The sequence below is a fragment of the Mycena indigotica genome (genome assembly GCF_014461135.1).
Source record: "Mycena indigotica strain 171206Taipei chromosome Unknown Mind.scaff0009, whole genome shotgun sequence".
NCBI lineage: Eukaryota > Fungi > Basidiomycota > Agaricomycetes > Agaricales > Mycenaceae > Mycena > Mycena indigotica.
Window position 1 is genome coordinate 1,022,974 of NW_023503008.1, and position 21,943 is coordinate 1,044,916.

A 21,943-nucleotide genomic window follows, 5' to 3' on the forward strand; every position below is an offset into this window, starting at 1 on the left:
GAGTCGCTCTGGGCGATACACAGTTGTTCTTTTGGCACTGTCCACCAGAGAACATGATTGCGTGTCGCCGTCGTTTGTTAAAAGATGACCTACACGTGACTGTGACGGCGCTTATAAGGGCGGCTGTTCGGCCCGGGGCGGGCCGAGTCCACGTTCGTCAACTTTGACGGCAGGCCAACCGCATCATGTCTACGGTCAGTCCACCTATATCTTGGCGGTTGTTCGCCATGAGATGCTTCGATGGCCATTCTGCTTCTCCCTCTTTTCGCCCTGCTGGCGGTAGCACGGGCGACAGTCGTGTACTACCCGCCCGTCCAGAGCAACACCAACAACCTCACGTTTGCGCTCAACGGCACTGGGGCGCCAGGAATTTACACCAGCTCAGTTACGCCCGACAAGGACTATGGCGTGTATAATTGGTGTGCAATGCCCCACGTGCGGCCGAGGGAGTACAAGTGAGTAGCGACTTTGGGGGAAAACCCTCCTATTGAGCAGTTTTGGCAGAATGCTGCCACGGGAATATACCCTCGAATACGTGGAGGTCATCCAGCGGCACCACAAGCGCACGCCTTACGCGTCCAATACGTTCTTCAAGGAGGATGTCGCGTGGAGGTGTGGACAACATTCATCATTACCGTAAATCTGAAGGTGATTGTCGATCCTTAGCTGTGTAGGGGAGGGGCCTGTCTTCTACGGGAAAGGGTGAGTCGTCGTCTTCCTCGCAAAGCAACAGCTTCATGAAATCCAGGCCAAGCGGCGTCAGCTCTGATGTAACCGAAATCCAAGTCAGTCCATGATCTAATGGTATCAGCCTCTCACTCGTGTAGTGGCAAGCATTCAGGACCAGCCAAAATCCATGGGTCAACACAGTCGGACCCGGCTTTGTGAACACGACTTGCCAATTGCCACAAATCACAACAGAAGGGCTTGAGGACAGCCATGTCCACGGTTCAGTCAGTGCTCTCCCCCCACCAAAGAGATCAGCCAATAATGATGCTATTAGGATCTTCGCGCCGTCTACGCAAAACGATTAGGACTGAGCGACCGTCTCGATGCATCGCTTGCTCAAATCCGTACGTTTGAGTTCATCGTTTTTCTTCCGCTTCACTGGTTTAGGGGTAACCAACAATGTGATTACCTCTCAAGTCGCTGGTGCACTTGTCAAGGGGCTGTTTCCTGCAACAAAGAACACGGCAGTGTTGGTCCAGTCGTCGACGTACGACTCGCTCGAGCCAACCTACTCGTGTCCCAAGGCGGATGCCATTCGAAGCGCGTATGTCGGTGGGAGCGCAAATTGGACAAATCACCTGACCGCGGCCGCGGCGCTGTATGCGAAACTCGATGCTGTTTCTGGCACTTCTAATCCCGATACCGGAGGCTGGCACAACTCGTTTGACCAGTGTGTTTTTTTTGGGTGTTCGTTGTTGGAGAACTGATTGTAGTTACTACGATAACCTCTCCGCAAAATTGTGCCACGGCAAGAAACTCCCCTGCAGCGTCAACGACACGTCTCTCTGTGTTACACGCGACGAGGCCAACACCGTATTCAGACTTGGGAATTGGGAGTACTCTTATTATTTCCGGGATGCACCCAACTCGGCGCAATATGCCGCACTGCATTATGGCGCGTGGTTCCTGGAGTTGAAGAGCCACCTCCAGGCAGTCCAAGCCGGGCAAAGCAAGACAAAATATTTTCACAACGTCAGACTCTTCTTTTGATCTTCGCAATTTTGAATTGACTGATGCCGTGTCCTACAGGTCGCACATGACGGCTCCGTGTCATCCGTGCTGGGCTTCCTGCAGATCGCGAAGATGGTGTGGCCGGGAATGGGGTCGGAGGTGGTCTTTGAGCTGTACAGCAAGAAGAACAAGTCGTTCTTCGTCAGGGTGCTGTGGGGTGGACAGCCGATGCAGACCTCGACACCATTGGGGACCTTGGATTTGGTGCCTGTCGAGACATTCTTCCAATGTAAGCCCCCGCGAGATACTTACTCGTTTGCTGACAAGTTCAAGATATTGACTCAATGACGGGGTCGGGCGAGGAGCTGTTGGCAGCATGTAGATCGTAGAATACACATCAAAAGTCGAAATCGTCGTCTGGATCCTTCCTACGCTGGAACTAATCTACGCTAAGCAGTGGTTTTTTTGTAGTGTGTTGATGACGCACCACAATTGTCGACTTCTTGGCTGTGTTCTTGCTACCCGCATCCTCCATCTAGCCCATGAGAAACACCATATAGCTTCCAGGGTGATACGCACCTGCTCCAACAGGTCAATGAGCTGGTTCTCTGTTACCTAGCGTGTGGTGGGTTAGATGTCGGCGGTGGTAATATTTTGGATTAGACGCATACCCGACCGCGAAGCTGTCCGGATTGCACCATCCTTAACAGAATCGCCTCGATCTGCTTCGACCTTTCAGGACTCACGAGGGCAATTCGAGAGACTGGCAGTTGGGCTATTCAATAATCTGGCAGTCAACTTAAATTATTGCATCGCACGTCGTTCTCTGGCTGCAGTATCGAGCACCGTGGCCATCACATCCCGGCGCATTTCCTCCTCTTGGGCCCTCTTTGCTGCCTCCTCCTCTGGGTTCTTCTGTGAGCTTTGCGGAATGCCTTCCATCGTGGTCGATCGAGAAGATTGTCAAAACGCGGTCACGCTGAGTCACCCTAACCGATTAATCTACGCGTCCGTCAACATTTGAACTTTTTTCCCCACCGGCAAAACTTTTGACTTGTTCTACATACGGCTTACAAGTTACAACAACGCACGCACGCCATCGCCCTCGACAAGAATACATGGCCCCCCGAATATGACGCGATCTTCCATACCTTTCTCCTTGATCCACTCGGTAACTGCCTCGTCCGCTGCCCCGGGTTGGAGCCACAGAGCTGGCACCCCGATTTCTTCCGCTGCCTTCAGAATAGTGAGGGTAACCTGAAAGTAAACCGTAAGCTAGGGCGATTGGAGAAAGAGAGAGCGTACAGGTGGGGGGGGTTATGATGCTGATCGACGTCTTCGTCGGGTCTGGGAGCTCTGTAATAGACGCAATGGTCTTGTAGCCCTCAAGCTCGGCTTCGCGAGGATGAATGGGCTGAATAGGCAGATCGCGTGCCTTGTACCAGTTGAGGACCTAGCGACGATGAGCATAACATCTAGAGAGAGTTGAGTTGCTTCACCCTGGTACCATATTTGGTTGTATCCTTAGAAGCCCCGACCACAGCAAAGGAAGGGGATGAAAGGAAGGTTTGCTGGAGACGCAGGAGAGACGGGGCAGCCATGATGAAAGTTCAGAGCAAGAAAGGATTGTAGCAAGGTCACAAGGAGTGACGCATCTTCTTTCTTCTTGACTTCACGTCGATGTTCAATCACTGAAATGGAGCCGAAACGCACTACTCTATCCTCCCGTCTTCGGCGTCGCCGACTGCTTATTGCGGTTCTCGTTCTCCTCGGAGTCGTTTATTTGTTTGGTTTCCCCAGTTTCGCGCTGGATGCATTCGACCTCGACCTTGATTTCCCCGTCAACCGGGCCAACATCGCACAGCTTGTGCGCTCGAAAACGAAGAACGTACAAGTCCAAGTACCAGAGATATATGGCCTTTTGCATCTCGTCACGTCTGCTGACACTGAAGACCAACATATCATGGCGGGCACATTCGACCCCACAAAACCTGTCGACATGCAGGTGTATGCCTCGGGAAAGACCAATCTGGACTGGGCACAACGCAAGCGGGAGATCGACGAGCAGTTCCCGTTGGTTGTCTTTAGCAAGGTGCGTCACCGATCCTCTCTTCCATTCGTCCTTTTTTGGCTTATTGGTTTCCACAGACTTACTGCCCGTCAGTTCTCTCCACTTGCCTGATTTCAAATCCCCCAACATCCTTATAGCTTCTCCAAACGCGCCAAAGCGCTCCTCGAAACCTATCACCTCACACCGCCTCCAAAAGTGATAGAAGTCGACCTTCGTGGTACGTGACCACGAAACACTCGTTTCCAGTAGCGACTCAGCACTGAACTACTGAACTATAGACGATGCTGAACACATTAAACAACTGCTCACACGACTCACGCAGCACTCAACTTTCCCCAACGTTATCCTTCTTGGGGACTCTCTTGGCGGGTCGGACCAGTTACAGGCACTTCACAAGGACGGCAGGCAACTACGAAACATGCTGCAAACTGCTGGTATCGGGGTAGGAAATACAGATGCGTAGTCACGATATTCAGACCTCCAGCAATGTTCCTATCCAGTCAATGAACTTGGCCCATTGCTTTTCCCACAACACCACCGCTGCCTCCTTTGGCGATGGTTCGAGTGTTGAGTACTGCGGATCGATTATGTTAAGAATTGAAGCTGCAAGGGAAACATATCGACCTTGACACTGTCCCGCGCAAGCTCTCGCAAAGCAATCAGGCCTGTGACCTCACTCGCAACAAGCACCTGGTAAAAGTCGAAAGATAGCCCCATATTTCCGAATACCGCGGGATCGTCAGAGCAAAGTGCGACAGCCAGTCCGTGGTTCATCATTATGGGAAGAGGGTGCATGAGCATTGACGATGTAAGACGCTATGGCGGTCAGTAGGTAAAAGCGACTGACAAACAACATACTAATATCTCGTTCCTAAAAACAAGCTGAGTGGTCGAGAAAAGCGAGGAGAAAATCACACACGAAATCGGGCATGTCTCGACCAGAATGTTCTTTTCGCGGCAAATTTCCATCAGTTTGGGGTGTTTGACGAGAGAGAAACTGTGATCGTTGAGTAGGTCGATGAAAGGATGATCTGACCGACCCATGTCCAATCCGAAGAGTTCCCAGGAGAATAGCGTCGTATAAGTTGGTGTCGGCTTCCCCTCCATCGCTCAGCGTTTCTCCGGCGTGCAATATCAGCGGAATGTCGAGGCCCAGTTGTTTCTGCCGCTGGCGGAACCGCAGAAGGGTATCGGCGTAATAGATGAGAGGTTTAAGCACGTTCTCTGCACCAACAAGGTCGAAGCCTGAAGCAGTTAATCAGGTTCAAAATGTTCAGCAGTCACACTGACCAGCTATCAAATGCGGAAATTGCTGCTTCAGTGCGATGCAGTCGTCGCAGTACCACTCGAGCTCTTCGGGAGTGATGAAGCGAAGGGTGCTGTATATAATCTACCATTTTTTTATGTCGCAATGGGTTGTCCAAGCCCACTTACTCGTGCGCCACTGAATTCCTCTTCCCGGCCTTGCCTGAATCTGGCTACGGTCCGATCGAATATCTGCACCCAGACGTTGTGTGGAACATTTTCCTGGCCATCTTCACCGAACATGAACCTAAAAGGCAAATCAATTCGAGTGATCATTGGCGGCAGGTTCGCGGTTACTTTGGGAAAAAGTTGATGCGAACTTCGACATAGGATATCCCGTCCTCCACAGAACTGCGCAAAAACTCGTAGATATATTGTTCCCAAAGTGGCGCAAAGCGGATTAAACCCTGCATGGAGTGAGATTACGATATAAATGGAGGAAAAGCACCTGCCGTAGACACAGCGAACGTGCTAATGGGTTAAGAACGCAAAGGGAGACTGAGAAATTATGATAACCGACCTGGTGAACTTTTCCCAAATCTGTGTAGCTATTGATTTAGCGACCAACAGCACGAGAAACCGATAGAAGGGTGTACCTTGTCGACGGTATTGTGGGTTTGATATGCTTGACCATGTGCTGAGTACATGAATGCCGACTCGAGTCAGCGACACATACCTTCAGAGGGATTAATGGTCATTGCGCCGATAGCCCAAGCATCGAACGCCGTCGGACCACCGAGGAAGCCATCTCGCGCGACTTGCAAAGCTAGCCAAGTGTTAGGCTGGTAACCTGTATCTGTTAGTGCTACCACGGAGTGGGTCTTTTGCTCTTCTGTCAAAGCCTGAAATTGGGGCAAAATTTGAATATTGAGCGGGGTCAAGGCTTCCGAAGTCCGGACGTGCAAAGCTGGTTGCTGAAGAGCAAGGCGCAGGACAGTCTGGGCATCGACAGTTGCGTCCAAGTGGGCATGTAGCAGACCGCCCTTTGGCATCTTGGATAGAACATTGAAGAGCCGCGTCTTCATGATAATGTTCTTGCCTGTCAGGAACTCCATTCCAGGAAAGACATGTGCAACACCTGCACTATATTAGCGATGGGGATCGGACTAGTCCAGTTCCCTTTCGCCTTCATGTTCAGCCCCCCAAATCGTGATGTTTTCGCTTGCTCTCAGCTTGCGAATGTATTGATCGGCCTTGATTTCCGCTGGCGATGCCTCAGTTGAGTGGTCAGCACGCAGAGCGCGGTCTGATCGAATGAGCTCCTCGCGTTGGTGGGTGTATTGCGCAAAATCGGCCATGTTGACAGCCACTGCTCAACGGGTCACAAAGCGGTCACGGGTGATGAGATCAGTCTATCTACGGACACGTCCACTGGCAAGAAAGATGATACTGGACATATCAAGGTAACTTTCCCCGACAACAATTCTCTTGAACTGTTTAATTGCGTGGCAGGCCTCAAAGACGCGGGGAATCGCATTGTTACTATTCAGCGAAACAAGGCTGCGATCGTCTTGACTGGATGCAACGTTCGGCGTGACAATGCTCATGTGTGTGTGACCAACCCACCTCAACCCCTGACAAGCATTGGACAAGCAATGAAGCATGGGCATGTAATGCTGATACTCCGTATTTCCTTTGGAATATACCTATTAATCCCTTGACAGTATGATGCTTGAACGTATGGAAGAAGAAGAAGAGAATTGGGAGGATCATCTGTCCACCGCTGACCAGCGGCAGGTATTTCTCATCTCATCTTATTGCGACTAAGCGCTAAGTGCTTCAGCGAAATACCTTACCAACGAGCTTCGTCTCTTTCTTAAACTTTTGCTGCTCTTCCGGCCTTGATTTTGTTGACAAGACTGGTCTCATGGCTGAGTTGCCTCAACGTTTTCGCTGCCTCCTTCTCTGTCCCCCCAAATACGGCAAAAGCATCCTCATCGACATGCTCCATGCGTATCATGATCTTCACTTCTCCTCCGAATTTTTGCGGAGATTCAATGGCCTTGACATCTCTACAAAGCATCCGGACATGTCCCATAGTCAACATCTTTGCTTGGCTATTGACTTTGGTTTATTCTATGTGCACGACGACCCGGTGGACATTGTCTCTCAGTTCCTGGACGACTTCTTGCACGACGGCTGCTTGTGTTTTCTGGAAAGGTATAGCGACAAATTCGGCTTAGAAGATCTAGAGCAATGGAGAAATCAGCCGAAGTCAAATGCATTTCCCGGTTTGTTGGTACGCTCAGTAAACACTCATGTCCATATTTGAACTGATAGTGCCCTCAGGGTCTAGTCGAACGTCGAGGATGTCCAATGCTTCTTACCGTTGATAATTTCGATGCTCCCTTTCAAACCGAGGCCTTGGGAGGCTTCGGCCAACTTTCCCCTGAAGTCGTTGCCTTGTTTGAATCACGGTTCTGGACTCCACTCCACCACGCTCCCAATGCCATCCAAAAGCTATTGGTGACAGGTCTCTTCCGACCACCTCTGCACAACTTGCCATTGCCCGCGCCGCCAGAATTCGACCATCTCTGTGGATTCACGCGAGAAGAAGCCCTTGGCTTTGCAACTCGAGTTTTGGGTGAACCTCCAGACGAAGATCTGTTGATTTCATGCGGCGAATTTGGAACGAGTTCCACCACTCAGCATCACAAGTCGATGCTCCATCCTCAACTCGTGCTTGATTGGATAGGGGCTCGAATTCCGATTTCACGATGGTCTGAACAGCCTTTTCACATACTGAAGAAAATTCTCGAACATTTGCCTCAATCTTCGCCAAGCACTAACATAGCATCCATTGAGGGATTGATTACGTTGGTCGTGGCTGGTCGAGTTCAGATTACCCGTACGCAGATGGATGCTCTAGTTGACGGCAAAGCTACTTGGGCTGCCATCCTGCAAGCTGGTGGCCTGGCTGTCTCTTCCGAGGCAGATCACTACCGAATACTCAATGAAGAGGTCTTGCGCCTGGTATGTCGTTAAATTTCTACATCTCCACAGTTGGCAACTCTTATATTCAGATCCATGCTCGAATCTTCGATATTACGGAGAAACGGTACATGCTGGGCTTTGACTTTTCGCTCGTGTGGGCGGATTACTGTCTCTGGAACAGTAGCCTTGGTCTGAGGACCATTCTCTGCAAAATCATGCGAGATGCGATGCACTCTACCTGCTTTGGGGCCCAGCCAGAGCCTACTTTACTTGGCGCTTTCGAAGTCGTGTTCCGTCATGATGAAGCTCTTGAGTGGCGCTATTTGCCACCTTTCGTCTTAGGTCCGCAACCACAAGAAGCCGAACCTTCCAGGGTTGTCATCGGTGGACATACTGAGGAAGACATGTCCTTCGACCTCATCACTTTATCTCTGGAGGGAATGTGGTACGGTCTAAATGTCAATGAGCAACGGCGACCAACACCTGAAGAGCTCAAGACATTATTTGATCGTCTTTGTCACGTCAGTTTCGAAGAGCTCAATCAACACCCATACCGAACCTCGGTAAACGATATGAACGTTGTCAGAGTTGAGACTTTCACGATGTGCAATTTGGAGGTTCCTCGGATTGTTGCTGTTGGTGGAGCGCGTATTGTCCACTGCCACTGGAAGGCGGAAGGGGAACAAGGCTCCACTCTGGACTGGGATTCGTGGTCCTAGCGGTTGGTAGAAAACGATAAAAGAATGAATCTGAGGCATATGTATTATTTTCCCAGCAGTGGTTACCAGTCTGAGTCTACATCAAGTTGAGAGCATATTCCCTCTCAGGGGAGGATGATGTCTCTGAGTAGCCAATCATATCGAACCAACGCGATCACGACGTGATGACTATGTCTCTCTCGAGCCGCGTTCATGTCGCAATCATCATCCGCGTTCTCATAGCGCTCGTGACCGCCACCGTCTTCCAACCCGATGAATACTACCAGTCCCTCGAGCCTGCCCATCATATAGTATTTGGATATGGACATTTAACTTGGGAATGGCTCAACCCTCGTCCGATCCGCAGCATTCTTTATCCCGCTTTGAATATTCCTCTCTACTGGCTTCTAAAAGCGACCCATCTCGATGAAGTCGGGGTTTTCGGGGATTGGCTTGTGGTAGGCACCTAATTCAGCCTCACTGTCCCGCTCCATTTTTCTTCAGATCAACCTCCCTCGTCTGCTGCACGGCACATTCGCTGCTCTCACGGACATATTTCTCTGCTCGCTGACGAGAAGAGTACTCGGCCAGAGCTATGTCCCTACTGCAGTTTGTTCACTCACTATAACGTTACTCGAGAGTATTGATGCTAGCGGCAGCTACTCGTGTCGCTGTCTTCCCTCTTCCACGCACTGTCACTCTCTCGTTCTCTGTCGAACTCCCTTGAGACCTCTCTGACTATCATTGCCCTCTCAAACTATCCATGGCTAATTAGGCCGAATGTCGCACTCGACAGGTATCCAAATTCCTGTTCGTTGAAACCACACTCATGACTCTAGGTCTCAACTGAGAAAAACCCTCTGTTCTGCTGCCTTGGCCTGTGCCATCCGCCCGACCAACGCCGTCATCTGGGTGTACCTGTTTGCATATATGCTTTGGCAACTGAAAGGATCTTGGCCCGCTTCCTTCATTGTCGCACAGGACGGCATTCTCATAGGGTATGCCTCTAAACAAAATACCAGCATAAATTGATTTCTGTTAGAGCTTCCACTCTTGTGACTGTATTCCTGCTCGACAGCTGGTACTATCGGCATCCTACATTTACCCCGTGGAATTTCCTGGCGACGAATCTATCGAACGTTTCTCTCTTCTACGGAGGGAACCCATGGCATTATTATATCTCGCAAGCAATCCCCATCATGTGCACTACCTCGCTCCCCTTCGCGCTTCACACGATCTGGCGAATTGTTAACGGCAAAGAATCGCGGCCGTTAGGTGTGATGCTGGGATGTATCGGCTGGACAATCAGCGTATACTCTCTTGCTGGCCACAAAGAATGGCGATTCATCCACCCCTTGCTCCCATTGTTGCATCTTTTTTGCAGCTAGGTCGTTCCACGACCTCTCTCAGCGAAAGGGTTTCGCGCTCAATCCACAACAACTCAAAATCCTGCTTCTCTTCACTTTGCCGGCAACGTGCTATATCGTTCTACTTTACTGCAGCGGCCCAATTGAGGTGATGGCGTTCTTACGAGGTTTACCGCGTCAGGAGCTGGCCACTGGAGGTGTCGGCTTCCTGATGCCCTGCCATTCGACACCGGGGCAGGCATATTTGCACAGACCAGAACTTGCGGATGGAAAGCTGTGGGCCTTGGGATGCGAACCTCCCCTGCAGTAAGTAGCGTCAATTCTACACAGCAACAGTTGCCGATGTTCTTTTACAGAAACCAAGATTTGGCCGCATACCGCGACCAGACGACGGTATTCTTTGAGTCGCCCTATGACTACCTGGCGAAGCGATTTCCGGACATGGTTGACCCGACTTTTCCTGTCTCTGCATTCCCAAGGTCAATACCGGGCACGCGAGACGCAGTCGATTATGCGTGGGTGCACGCGTGGCCGCAACATCTCGTCTTTTTTGGGGCACTACTCGAAGCGCAGGGTGTGAGAAGTCTATTGGAAGCACGGGGGTACAAGGAGGTATGGGCGGCAGGACGGTCATGGGAGGGCGACAGCGATGAGAGAAAGGGTGGCGTAAAAGTCTGGAAGTATGCTTCGTCGTCATAGATCAACCGCCGACTCGTATTCCTCTCGCTGCGATGCGGTAGAGAGCCAAAATATCCGGCGCTTGATTGGGCATGAACTCATGGGCGGCCATCTGCAAATAATCTAACCCACCACAAGCCACTTGTAGATGTTTCGCAGACGGGAGGCCCCATTAGCGGCGTTCTGCAAGGGCCATTTAACAAAACAACACAAACATCGAAGAAAAGCCCAACATTGGAAAAGGCGTAACGACGAGCTCGAGGCTGGTGGCCATTGCAGCGTCCGTTCGACTACAGAGGGTCAGATATAGCTCGTAAAACAGACAATATTTAATGTTGGCACCATGAATTGAAGTGGAGGGTGGTGGTGGAGGTGGTTGCGAAGATGATTTGCTTAAAAGCAAAAGAGCGAAAACAGGCCGACTCAAATAACCTGTGTCAAGAGGGCAAGGCTGTAGCGACCCTCATTATGCGTGAATGGGTCGCGTTTTCCATCCGAAGTTCGATGCCGCCACTGCAACGTCCCAAAAAGGCGAGCCTTCGGTCTTGTGTGGGGAATGGGACCGGACGGACTGATGTCCCAGAGCGCGATGTTAGACCAAGCTTGAAACACGGTAACAACAACGCTGATGGGCTTTTGTCCGTGGCGCAGATAACAGCAGTTGGCTCAAGTCAGGCTGGCCAGGAGCCCCGTTATAGCACAAATAGGTTGGCCAGTCGTGACTGTCGTCATTGCTATGATGAAAGCTGAAAGGCGCTGCACAGGGTGGCGATAAGTAGGTCGAAGGTGGCTGGTCAGGAATGGGTGTTGCCGCCAGAAAACGATTCAGTTCACGTGTAAGCGTGACGAGCGCGACAACGTTTTTTCACTTCTACCATTCAGAGAATGTGAGTTCCCCATATCCTGGAGGTTCATGATGAAACGCACTGGGCTCTGAGACCATGCTGCTGTAATGCACTACACTCCACGGAGTGGCGGCCTAGAAAACCGTTAACTGATATTTCTTGTTCTTATCCCCACCTTTCCTTTTTCACAAAGCTAATAACCATTTTAGAAAGCATGGGTGAGCCAGGCGTGCAGATCGATGCAGCTGGCTTTTGCTCTGTCGTGAATGACATGACTTCCAGTATTGCGTCTGTTCGCAGTGTCATCAACGGTCTACGCCAGCAGGACAACCTGAACACGACGGATGGAATTTCTCTACTGTCCGTCAAACACCATCTTCTACTGTCCTACCTACAGTCTCTCCTGCTTGTCTCATCTCACTGTGCAATTGGTCATACTCTCACCGAAAGAGCGCCACCAGCGGAAGCCTTCAGCCACCTAGATCGTTCCCAACGCGGCACCGATGCTGGTGATTTGGTGGACTCGATGGTCGAAACCCGAGTAGTACTTGAAAAAGTAAAAACACTCGAGAGTCGACTTCGCTATCAAATCGAGAAGCTTGTACGGACTGCTCAGGAACCAGAGAAGACAACCTCCGCTGTCGCTGAGGGTAGGTTTCTTTCCGTCTCTACGCTCATGCCTCACGCAGCCTCAGATCCCCTTGCTTTTCGACCCAACCCACAAAATCTGGTTGACAATGACGGTGATGATTCAGATACATCAGTCAAAGATGATTCTGCCCACAACGTCGACGATGGAATCTATCGACCTCCCCGGCTTGCGCCTGTTCCCTATACTGGAGGGGCCAAATCCAAGTCACGAGATCGGCGCGCTCCTGTACCCACTGCGTTACGAAGTCTTCAAGACCCATCGCTTCCTCATATGGAGACTACCACTGGATTAGGAACAACCCCATCGTTACTTTCGGGTCGCGCCAATTACTTGAAGCGGCTCGAGGCCTATGAAGAAGAGAATTTCGGACGAGTGGTGTTGGGTAAAAACAAGGATCGCCAACGCCGACGAGACGAAGAGGACTTAGCCCTCGGTGCTGAATTAGGCGGGGCAAGGGGTGTTGGGAAGAACAGACGTCGTGGTGGCTTGGAAGACGAGTTTGGAGATGTATTGCGCAGTGTCGAGCGTGGTACCCGTGTTTCACAGATGGGGGATGGCTACGACGAATTGCGGAAGAGCGGGCGCAAAAAGAATGCTTTTGAACGCGCCAAAGTCAACGTTCGAGCAAGAGAGGATGGCGGTGATGATGATCAGGAACCAGACAGAATGCGCAAGAAAACCCGTTTCGAGCAGGATCGTAGAAAGCTCCAACGACGCACGAAAAAGAAATAGATTAATAGGTCGTTGGAATGTTGTGAAGTTGAGATTCTCTCCATAGTACGACTGCCGCTGTTGCTGCTACCACAAAGCTGGCTACAATATTCCAAAGCAAAATAAGACCTGGACCGTTGACAGGTGTGTGACCATTCCTCCACACTCCATCCATCACTGATCATGATGCATCCCCAACGCAGTCGCGGCCTCTGTCAATCATGGCACACCATCTTAACATCATCTTGTAAGATTTCTTCGCAGTTCGCACGACCACTTAGATCATCTCATTTTTGCCAGGGACTAACATTCTCCTCCTTCTCCTTCCGTTCCAAGTGGGGTCCCCTCCCAATCACATCGAAGATGGCTAACAAATACCAGTACCTTCTATCTCAAGGCCCAGTTTGGGCTCGAATTGCAGGTCCGTTTTCGTAACGTCGTCGACGTCGCCTCCTCATGATCCAAAGCGTCTTTCTTCTCTGCAGTTCCCCTGCTCCATGTTTGTCCCACTTAAAATTCCAAATAATCCATGGGCTCAACGACTGTTTAGATCCTCGGTTTCTCACTAGCCAACTTGGAATACGACTACCTTCCTTTTCCACTCTTTTCTGTAAGTTTCATCTCTTTGTGGTCCGCCTCAACTCACTGAACTCATTAGGGGCATATGTATGTTATTCCAAAAAGGGGATCACAACGCACTCAAAGATTCAGCTTCGAACAGATTATTGCGGTATAACTCATTTGGAAAACAAATAGCAAGTGTGGACTCACTTCAAACAGATTTCCGCTCTGAGTCACAACCAGGAATATGTTGCGCAACCCTTAGGTCTGTTCATGCTTCTCGCTCATTTGACGTTAATAATAAGGACACCAAAATAGCGACTGGGTCCTGCATTTGCAGCCTCAGTGGGTATCAACATATCCACATTCCATCACTCATCGAGTTAGTGCTTATATATGGATTTCGTGAACTGCTCTCGCGGACTACGATTTTTTCCGTTGGTGAGCAACCATCCTTTTGTTTAGTCACTGTTGACTAGTTTCTTAACGCTCAAGCCGAGTTCCCTTTGTTGTACCCGACATTAGCCTTCGCTATGATCAATTTTACATTGTCAGCATGGGTAATTTTAGAGCAAGGATTTGGTCATATCATCTCCCTCGATGTGCTCAGGACCAAAGCATCCACCCTCCTGGTAAGCCCTCCTGTCAATAACGATTCGTCGCCTGACTCTCTCGTCCAGCTCGCTGGTCTTTCGATCTGCAGTCGGTCAAATCACACTGAAGGCCTCTGGACTAATTGTACAATAGGCGCACTGTATTTCTACGGCACAACTACCCGCTCGGGACACTCCACGCATTTGGTTGCAGATATCGAAAAGGGCCGCATTTACGAGAAGGAGGGTACCATCGCCTCAGCTGCCCCGAGGGATTACGCACTAAATTCCTGGGCGACATTATCCTCCTCTATCGTAGCATTTCTGGTTCGTGTTCCTCAGAATTCATTACAGCCTCTTCTTACCTTTGTTAGCTGATGATACCGACTGCTGGCGAGTTTTTTAATGTTTTTTTTGCCTTGACTCGGCACGGCGTCTATCCTCTTGGTATATTTAGTCTCATTCTGCCTCTGGCCATTCGGGCTGCTGGTGCGCCAATAGTTGATCGCGCTTACTGGCAGAAATTGACGCATCATAGTGGTTCTTCCTCATATACATTCCATCACCAAGCTCGACACTGTGTTACTTGCTGAAGTCAAAGCCGGCATGGTATGTACCTCATTGCCTATGCTCTCGGTCAACTAATCCTTCAGAACGTGATGTTGCTGCACTTGCCGTGTGTTCTTGCTCACACTTCCGCTGGTATTCGTCTTCATCTTCCTATGTAGATCCACCGTGCTACTCGCTGCCGCCAAAGGCAAGGCAGTCCACATGTTCCTCTATGATGACTTTGCGTTCCTAGCTGGCTTTGCAGGTAAGACATCGCCTCTGTATCTCACGTTGAACTTATCCAAGAAGCCATGAAATTTGTGTTGTTCAGACCAGATATGCGAACGAGACGACTTTTTGGTTGCACTTTGATAGGTTCGTTTGCCACTCAGTTGGGGTCTTGCTCACACCGGACACAGTCTGGTCTTGCGTGTATTTGTGGCTGTTGGGCACCATGGAATTAATACGCACTACATCCGTTGGGTCGATCAACACTCGTAATTTGTTCAGTTCTGTAAAGACACACGATATCTAATTCCTATCCACCGAAGATGTGCAGATAACAAATGGCGAGTGTGTGAGCTGGTAGCGCGAGGCTCCTAGCAACAATTCCTTCCCTCATCCTCATCCGCCTTTTCCGACTTTCTTTGGGTCGCATTTTCCATTCGAAGGTTCGATGCCGCCACCGCAACGTCTCAAAAAAAGCGAACCTTCGGTCTTGTGTGGCCGACTGATGTTCCAGAGCGCGATGTCAACCCAAGCTTGAAAGACGGTAACAACAACACTGATGGGCTTTTGTCCATGTCGCAGATAACAGCAGTTGGCTCAAGTCAGGCTGGCCAGGAGCTCCGTTATAGCGCAAATAAGTTGGCCATCCGTGCGACTGTCGTCATTGCGATGATGAGAGCTGAAAGGCGCTGCACAGGGTGGCGATAAGTGGGTCGAAGGTAGCTGGTCAGGCATATGAAACCTTCTTATCCCAGAAGCAAGCAAGTATTGTGGGCGCAATGGAAGTGCAAACATGAGCGCACGTTTTTCGATGGAACTAGAGTCAGTCGAGGCCGAAAAGACATTGTACATGAGTTTTTCGGAAAGAGGCTGGAACAAGTGTGACAAGGGATTGATGGCGTCTGCAAGCTTGCCTTTTGACTCTTATCGGGTCGATGTCTGCACTCGCGGTTGGCCGTCTGCGCCAACTGCGTTCTTTTCCTGTAACGCGACGCCCATACTCCTCTTTCTTTTCCAGGGCTGGTGGTGGAGGACGTTACTTTACCGCCCACAAGCCAGCAAAGCCCGTCGTTGGCAAAGACACGCCCTCGGAAACCACCGAACCGTCTAGCCAGCCAGCAACGCCAGCAGAAGCCATCCCGAGGCCCAACATCAAACGACTCGAAGCCCGTGTCCCGCCACCTCACCCCGTAGTGGAGCTGGGCGACCTCCACCTGCACCAATTCTTTTCCCTCCACCGGCCGCTGCTTTTGCTAAATAAGCCGGCATCGATATTCAACACCCCCGACCCGTCCACGCCTCTGTTTGCGCGCGGAGAACAGATGCTCCAGTCGTCATCGGCCATCAACATGCTACGCCAGCCCGAGGCTGATGTCGAAATTGGACGCCAGCTCATGCGCGCTATCACGATGAACAATGCGAGTGCTGCCGTGTCGTGGGAGAGCGCCCTCCAGAGGCTGGGGCTGGATTCAAAGGGAATCCAGGCAGCGGAATGGAGCAACAAGTGGGAGATCAGCGCGGACAGCACAAAGAGGAAACGAAGAAAGAAGATGAAGAAACACAAACTACGGAAGCGGAGAAAGGTGAGTTTTCTAGTTTTGGCTCAACTTTCCGCTCACTATTCCTCAGTTGACGCGCTCAGAACGGCTCAAACTCAAGTAATCCTTTTAACACGAATAAACTAGCAATTCATTCAAGTCACTGTTACCATCTCGCCGCGACAGAATTACCGATGGCCGCTAAATTGCTTGTTTCTGCGCAAGCAGAATAGTTAATCCTTCTAACCCAGATAAACTAGCGATTCAAGTCACTGTTACTATCTCCCCACGACCATCCTTGAGAATCACTAATTCGCATTCGAGTTTTTCACCCGTGTCGAGACAAATGACCTCGGTCGGGTCGATTGAACTGACTTGGATATTCCTGCGCTCGAAAAATGATCGGCCGAGAACTACATCGAAATGCTGTTCCTCTGAGAGATATACGGTCATCATCGTGGGCTTTGGCTTCTTCTTCGTGCCGTTGGTTTTGGGCGGCGGTGGCGGGGCATTCGGGTGGTCAGAATGTGGATTGTCGGACGATGGCGTGAGTGTGATAGGCCACGAGCCGATGTTGACCAGCCCCACATAGCCGTATTTGCCGCCTTCAGTGTCTGCAGGGATGAACCCATTGGCGAGCGCGAATTTCCGTGAGATATAGACGTGTCGGTAGCCTGACTTGAGGAGCATCCGTACTGGGAGCGAGTAAACACAATAGATGACGGATTAAATACTCAACACACCATTTGAGACGGGCCCAATCTGCCCTATGACGGTCCTGACGCCGTTCTCGCTGTGGAACTTAGCAAACTCCTTCTTGTGGACCGGAATCCCGTCATCCTCTGACGCGACGCGTCTGCTGCTTTTCGACTTGCGCGATTTGGTGCTTCGGGGGAGGGGAGAGGGGCTGCCGTTGTGTGATGTCGCTGGGTGGAGAGCGCGGGAGGGATGGAAGACATAGTATGCCGCGTTCAGGTAAGCGGGCGGTGTAGGGAGTGGCGAATGGGGGTCATGGAGGTGAAGAGTCGGGGAGTCAATCGGTGTAGTGGATGTCGAAGCTGCAGGTTGTTGCTGCCGCCAGCAGAATATGGTGTACTATTAGAGGTCAGTCAACAATCAGATACTACGGGAATTACGGACGTCTGCATCGTCATCGAGGTTCCAAATGGTTTCGGTGAACTCGTATTTGAGCCAGCCGGGGCCGATCCGCTTGCCAGTGTAGCCAGTCCCGCCCTTTCGGCTGAGTTTGTCGAACAGGTCAGGGAGCGACTCCTGTGTTACTGACGAGTTGGTCGGCAAAGGACCAGCACTGATGAAAGAATTACTTGCACGAATGGACGATCGCAAATGAGCTTGAGGGAGTGTGGATGTTGAGGATGCTCGGCGTGGTCATGGTAGAGAAGTAAGGAGTACAATTGAGAACCGAAACGCCGTAACTACAGACTGTAACCAAAAGACAGCAGCAACGCTACATACACGCGCCAATCTACTTGGGGACGTTCTCTCGCGCTTGTTGCTTGATTCGCTTCCTGTGGAGCAGCTGTGAGTAACATCGAAAGACAATTCTCATAGACTCACTCGTACGCCACCTTATCGTTCCTACAACACGGGTCAACAAAGAAAGCAAGGCGAGCCCAGAAAATGGCCTACTTGAACATAGTATAGGCATCACTCTGGGCGGGGTCGTTGACGTTGGGATCGTCTAACAGGTCCTGGATTCCCAGTAATATCTTTTTGGCCGATTACGAGACAGACTCGGGTCTAGGAAGTAACTGACCTGCTTGATCGTAATCGCGGGTTTCCAGCTTTTCTCCTCATCCAAAATGGAGAGGCAGACAGTTCCGGAGGGATAGACATTCGGGTGAAAGAGTGGGGGCGAGAATTTGCCTGAAGCGCCAGTAAGCACATTCAAGTTCGATATAAAAGACAGAGGCGTACATTTGGGTGGTTTAGAGGGATAGTCTACTAAGATGTTACAAGTGGTAGTGAATTTTGGACACGGATGGCGCATACCTTCTGGGAATACCATCGTTAATTTGAAGAGGCCACCCTCCCAAGCGGTCTGCGCAACTGTAATGAGAGTCAAATAACCGAAAGAAATAGACAAACACACCCCCGATTTCCCTGGAATACCTACTTCCCATTCCATCAGGTTCATTGAGCCGTCTGCTGCCTTGCTAGGCTTGGCGTAGAAACCCTAGGGAACGAGGTCAGCACGCGTTCATGTTGGACGCGAAAATGGCGCGTTATCATTCGCAGCCGCGTCCGCAGAGGTAAACTGACAAATGGGTGATCTTTTCGCCATTGTTTGCGTTCTTCAGCGAGTCGGGGTCTGCAGATTCCGGACATGGTGGTTGAGGTGGGCGGAGACAAGCAAGTGTAAATAGCGACCCGTGACCACGAAGAGTCACGATTCTGTTTGACCTATTGCTTTGTTCTTGCATATTACACGCACGCGTCAAAAAGAATTAGGTGCTCCGAACATGATATGGCCATGATTCCACTGTTTACGTCCTGGTCTACCCATGTCTCTTGAAATAATATTTCGAGGACGACGTCTCCGCATGAAAACTTGCATGTCCAAGTTCAAGGTCACGACCCTACTTCTCTGTAGTCCACTCCTCGGTGCCCCAGAAACCCGAAAAACAACAATAAAAGACTGTTCACTAGTCAACAAGGGCCTCAATCGAGGGAAAGACTGACTAACCCAGCATAAAAATGCCTGCAGAACGATCTGCAACCCTAGTAGTAGTTCCGAGTATGAACCACATGACTTCTGAGGTCAGAATTGAGACAACGCAAAGATGAATGCGCCCACGCTGCATGTTCGAAGGGGCCGCGAAGATATAATTGAGCACCATGCGCACTGGATGCCCCATAATTACGGAGAGGATGACTGTAGATCTAGAAAAGAAAGTCGGCTTCCGCAGAGAATGACGATGACAACCCACGGAAAATGAAGCATGACATTCTGAGTAATGGTCAATTGACTGACTGAGAAATGGGACAAAGAAAGCACCATGCTGGCTTTGGTTTCGGTAAGTAAAACGGCTTCGAGCTTGGTGATCGAGTGAATGCAAGGAAGAGTTACTGCACATCGTCAGTGTTCTGGGCGACTTGGTGCGGAGATTCGTTGGCGCACCAGCAGCCCGGATGGCAATGGGCAGGATTACAGCGCTGATAGTAACCTGATGGATTCCGTGCCGAGATAGTGCAAGGAAAGCAGTCAAAAGCTGGCCAGCGACCGGTACCATCAACTAGCGCAATTCAAGATTAGAGGAGACTGATTTGCGCAAGCCGAAACGTACGCAGAGCGCTACGACACCAGACAGCGCAGTTGCCCAAGAATCGAGCTTGCGTTCCTTTTCGACAAGAACGTGAGATTCGAGCACTCCGAAACCCTGTTTCCTCTAATCATGAGGGATGTTTCCCGTTTCGGGATCCTCAGTCAAATCCATACATTTGACCGTCGACCGGTAGAAATATAGTGCGCCTATGAATGCATCAGTACACAGGCGACTGTTATGTTAGATTCACTGACCACCAATTGAAAGACCAGCCAGCTGAAGGAACAGGTCAGATGACGATTCAGGAGTGGTTGCGGCGGTACATACCAGGATACTCGATATTTTGTTCCCTAGCAAAACACCGAACTGTGCACGTAGATAACAGGGCTCGGGCATGGCTATCAACACCGAAAAAAGACTTTCGATGGCAGAAGAAGCTATTGTTGGGTACAGCAAGGGAAAGTCATCTGGAGACATGTTAAAATGTAGCAAAACCAAGGGTGGTCACCCACAAACGGAGGTTATGGCTTTCTGGCGCGAGATTAAGTGATAGAAGCCTTGCATCAGGACTGGCCTTCAATGAGTAGGGAACCGATGCATAAGCTGGAAAGACGCACGAAGGCTGCAGGAGCCGGACCCAGCAGCTGTCCTTGTTGTTGATGTCCAATGACTGGAAGCGTCTTCACGTACCTAATGGTTGCACAACATATTCCTGGTGGTGATTGAGAGCGGATAGCTGTGGTCAAAAATGAGGGTTTGCTGTTTGTTCAAATGTTTGTGGATGTATAATACCGCAATCAGCTGCTCAAAGCTGCGCAAAGTCAGTACAGTGGGTGGAATTGGAAGAATGCTACATGTGGCCCTGATATATTCCTGTCAGTTGACCGGCACGATGCCGTAGTTGAAACTTGCCGCGAAGAGTGGAAAGGAGAGGTAGTCTTCGAGTTGTTCTAAGTTGGCCAGCGAGAAACCAAGGATCTGAGCGTTTTCTCAGTCTACGAATATTTTATACTCGAGACATACGTGGAGCAGGGGAACCGCAGAAAAAGAAGATACTTTCGAGTGCATGAGCCGATACCGTTGCCAATGACCTTGCAAAGAAAACAGACCTGCGATCCGAAGCCAAAAGGGGCCGTGGCGGGAGAAAATCTGGTGCTGGTCCTTAGCATTGCTCTGTGTGCTATAAAACATTCGACGCACCGAAAGCGGAAGGAGCAGAAGGAATACGTTTGTCCCTAACGGGAGATGAGATGAGATGCAAGTAAACTTGAACTCGACTGACAAGAAGAGGTCAAGATGAGGCGACATGAGCGAAGGAATCCCATAGAGGTATCTGCTTGCTGGCTAGTGGCCGCGTATTCTTGCTTTTCTGTCTGTTCCATGTGGTTGTTGTCGAGTACAATGCGGAGTGAGGAGGTGATCGTGGACCCTTTTGGCAATTGCATAATGGATTTTACTAGGGATCTTGCACGGAAAGCTGAAAACACAAGGGAGCCACAAAAGAAATTTTCATTGCTACTGGTCGAGCTTCAAGTTGGTTCAGAATGAGATGCTCTCCTGGTCCATCTGACGTGACGTGTCACGCCACCACGCAAAGAAATGTCTTCACTCCGACTCCTTCGTTCTGGTGCGCTTCGGCCGGCCGCTTTCGCGCTTGGGCGACGTGGATATGCGGAAGCCACCGACAAAATCAAACTCTCCCTTGTCCTTCCGCACCAGGTCTCCCGCGTCCGACTTGCCCCGAGTGGGACTGATTTATTCTCCAGGCCATCTTCTCTTCCGCCGACGTAGTCCAAGTCAATATCTGCGCTGCGACCGGTGACATGGGCATCCTCGCAAACCATGTTCCCTCTATCGAGCCCCTCCGCGCCGGTGTCGTCGAAGTCATTGAGTCGGGTGGTTCGAAAAAGTGGTTTGGTGTGTGATCAGCGTTCAGTCCTCGAGCAATGTCTAATGGAGCAGTATCTGGTGGATTCGCGACTGTACACCCGGGTAACAAGCTCACTGTCAATGTCGTCGAGGCCGCTCCCCTTGAAAACTTTTCTGCAGAAGTGTGTTTGTCGTCCTGATAAAATGGCCAAATCTAACAACGCGTGGCAGGCGATACGCACGAATCTCCAAGAGTCTTTACGGATCGCCAACGGAAATGGCTCTGAAGAGGACAAGCTGGAGGCGCGTATAGAAGCGGATGTTTATGAGGCATTACAGCACGCTCTCTCAAAATAAATGCTACACTTAGAAGCTTA

At 50.5% G+C, this 21,943-nt stretch overlaps 11 protein-coding genes across 11 annotated transcripts; 7 read left to right on the top strand and 4 right to left on the bottom strand.

Moving 5' to 3' along the window:
- Positions 1-240: 240 nt before the first annotated feature.
- On the top strand, positions 241-2,069 carry MIND_01013000 (Histidine phosphatase; the record flags this gene model as incomplete). Its single annotated transcript, XM_037366725.1, has 10 exons — positions 241-455; positions 505-612; positions 667-702; positions 749-785; positions 828-953; positions 1,004-1,073; positions 1,117-1,399; positions 1,443-1,701; positions 1,759-1,969; positions 2,014-2,069. The coding sequence occupies 10 exons, from the start codon at positions 241-243 to the stop codon at positions 2,067-2,069; spliced, it is 1,401 nt and encodes a 466-aa protein (XP_037216119.1).
- An 8-nt stretch (positions 2,070-2,077) lies between these two features.
- Positions 2,078-2,643, bottom strand: MIND_01013100 (uncharacterized protein; the record flags this gene model as incomplete). Its single annotated transcript, XM_037366726.1, has 5 exons — positions 2,499-2,643; positions 2,352-2,443; positions 2,260-2,295; positions 2,168-2,215; positions 2,078-2,119 (listed from the first exon to the last, which is right to left on the bottom strand). The coding sequence occupies exons 1-5, from the start codon at positions 2,620-2,622 to the stop codon at positions 2,078-2,080; spliced, it is 342 nt and encodes a 113-aa protein (XP_037216120.1). The 5' UTR covers positions 2,623-2,643.
- A 114-nt stretch (positions 2,644-2,757) lies between these two features.
- Positions 2,758-3,281, bottom strand: MIND_01013200 (NAD(P)-binding protein; the record flags this gene model as incomplete). The annotated part of the gene is made up of 3 exons (XM_037366727.1): positions 2,758-2,891; positions 2,938-3,133; positions 3,180-3,281. The coding sequence occupies 3 exons, from the start codon at positions 3,279-3,281 to the stop codon at positions 2,758-2,760; spliced, it is 432 nt and encodes a 143-aa protein (XP_037216121.1).
- Positions 3,282-3,376: 95 nt separating this feature from the next.
- MIND_01013300 (Glutaredoxin domain protein) lies at positions 3,377-4,214 on the top strand (the record flags this gene model as incomplete). Its single annotated transcript, XM_037366728.1, has 4 exons — positions 3,377-3,772; positions 3,829-3,839; positions 3,889-3,968; positions 4,030-4,214. 4 exons carry the CDS (start codon positions 3,377-3,379, stop codon positions 4,212-4,214), a joined length of 672 nt encoding a protein of 223 aa, XP_037216122.1.
- A 9-nt stretch (positions 4,215-4,223) lies between these two features.
- MIND_01013400 (Brix domain-containing protein) lies at positions 4,224-6,453 on the bottom strand (the record flags this gene model as incomplete). Its single annotated transcript, XM_037366729.1, has 14 exons — positions 4,224-4,325; positions 4,376-4,567; positions 4,610-4,622; positions 4,671-4,748; positions 4,792-4,996; positions 5,042-5,141; positions 5,186-5,303; positions 5,354-5,463; positions 5,505-5,527; positions 5,577-5,604; positions 5,653-5,681; positions 5,733-6,139; positions 6,164-6,365; positions 6,417-6,453. The coding sequence occupies 14 exons, from the start codon at positions 6,451-6,453 to the stop codon at positions 4,224-4,226; spliced, it is 1,644 nt and encodes a 547-aa protein (XP_037216123.1).
- Positions 6,454-6,658: 205 nt separating this feature from the next.
- On the top strand, positions 6,659-8,709 carry MIND_01013500 (AAA-ATPase-like domain-containing protein; the record flags this gene model as incomplete). The annotated part of the gene is made up of 5 exons (XM_037366730.1): positions 6,659-6,666; positions 6,721-6,793; positions 6,840-7,295; positions 7,346-8,029; positions 8,080-8,709. 5 exons carry the CDS (start codon positions 6,659-6,661, stop codon positions 8,707-8,709), a joined length of 1,851 nt encoding a protein of 616 aa, XP_037216124.1.
- A 170-nt stretch (positions 8,710-8,879) lies between these two features.
- MIND_01013600 (Mannosyltransferase) lies at positions 8,880-10,754 on the top strand (the record flags this gene model as incomplete). The annotated part of the gene is made up of 7 exons (XM_037366731.1): positions 8,880-9,146; positions 9,193-9,297; positions 9,348-9,484; positions 9,528-9,686; positions 9,731-9,963; positions 10,073-10,361; positions 10,412-10,754. The coding sequence occupies 7 exons, from the start codon at positions 8,880-8,882 to the stop codon at positions 10,752-10,754; spliced, it is 1,533 nt and encodes a 510-aa protein (XP_037216125.1).
- Positions 10,755-11,792: 1,038 nt separating this feature from the next.
- MIND_01013700 (uncharacterized protein) lies at positions 11,793-12,962 on the top strand (the record flags this gene model as incomplete). Its single annotated transcript, XM_037366732.1, has 1 exon — positions 11,793-12,962. One exon carries the CDS (start codon positions 11,793-11,795, stop codon positions 12,960-12,962), a length of 1,170 nt encoding a protein of 389 aa, XP_037216126.1.
- Positions 12,963-15,777: 2,815 nt separating this feature from the next.
- Positions 15,778-16,534, top strand: MIND_01013900 (DUF1713 domain-containing protein; the record flags this gene model as incomplete). Its single annotated transcript, XM_037366733.1, has 2 exons — positions 15,778-16,455; positions 16,502-16,534. Exons 1-2 carry the CDS (start codon positions 15,808-15,810, stop codon positions 16,532-16,534), a joined length of 681 nt encoding a protein of 226 aa, XP_037216127.1. The 5' UTR covers positions 15,778-15,807.
- Positions 16,535-16,674: 140 nt separating this feature from the next.
- MIND_01014000 (uncharacterized protein) lies at positions 16,675-21,005 on the bottom strand (the record flags this gene model as incomplete). Its single annotated transcript, XM_037366734.1, has 25 exons — positions 16,675-17,105; positions 17,154-17,505; positions 17,551-17,719; positions 17,901-17,939; positions 17,989-18,009; positions 18,061-18,122; positions 18,188-18,297; positions 18,349-18,375; positions 18,424-18,472; positions 18,524-18,607; positions 19,278-19,314; positions 19,362-19,381; positions 19,430-19,500; positions 19,553-19,667; positions 19,719-19,820; positions 19,878-19,903; positions 19,952-19,973; positions 20,025-20,164; positions 20,214-20,266; positions 20,315-20,341; positions 20,388-20,433; positions 20,721-20,752; positions 20,807-20,846; positions 20,898-20,932; positions 20,980-21,005. 25 exons carry the CDS (start codon positions 21,003-21,005, stop codon positions 16,675-16,677), a joined length of 2,136 nt encoding a protein of 711 aa, XP_037216128.1.
- Positions 21,006-21,278: 273 nt separating this feature from the next.
- Positions 21,279-21,923, top strand: MIND_01014100 (ATP-synt-DE-N domain-containing protein; the record flags this gene model as incomplete). Its single annotated transcript, XM_037366735.1, has 4 exons — positions 21,279-21,416; positions 21,464-21,614; positions 21,660-21,748; positions 21,798-21,923. Exons 1-4 carry the CDS (start codon positions 21,297-21,299, stop codon positions 21,921-21,923), a joined length of 486 nt encoding a protein of 161 aa, XP_037216129.1. The 5' UTR covers positions 21,279-21,296.
- Between the last annotated feature and the right edge of the window lie 20 nt (positions 21,924-21,943).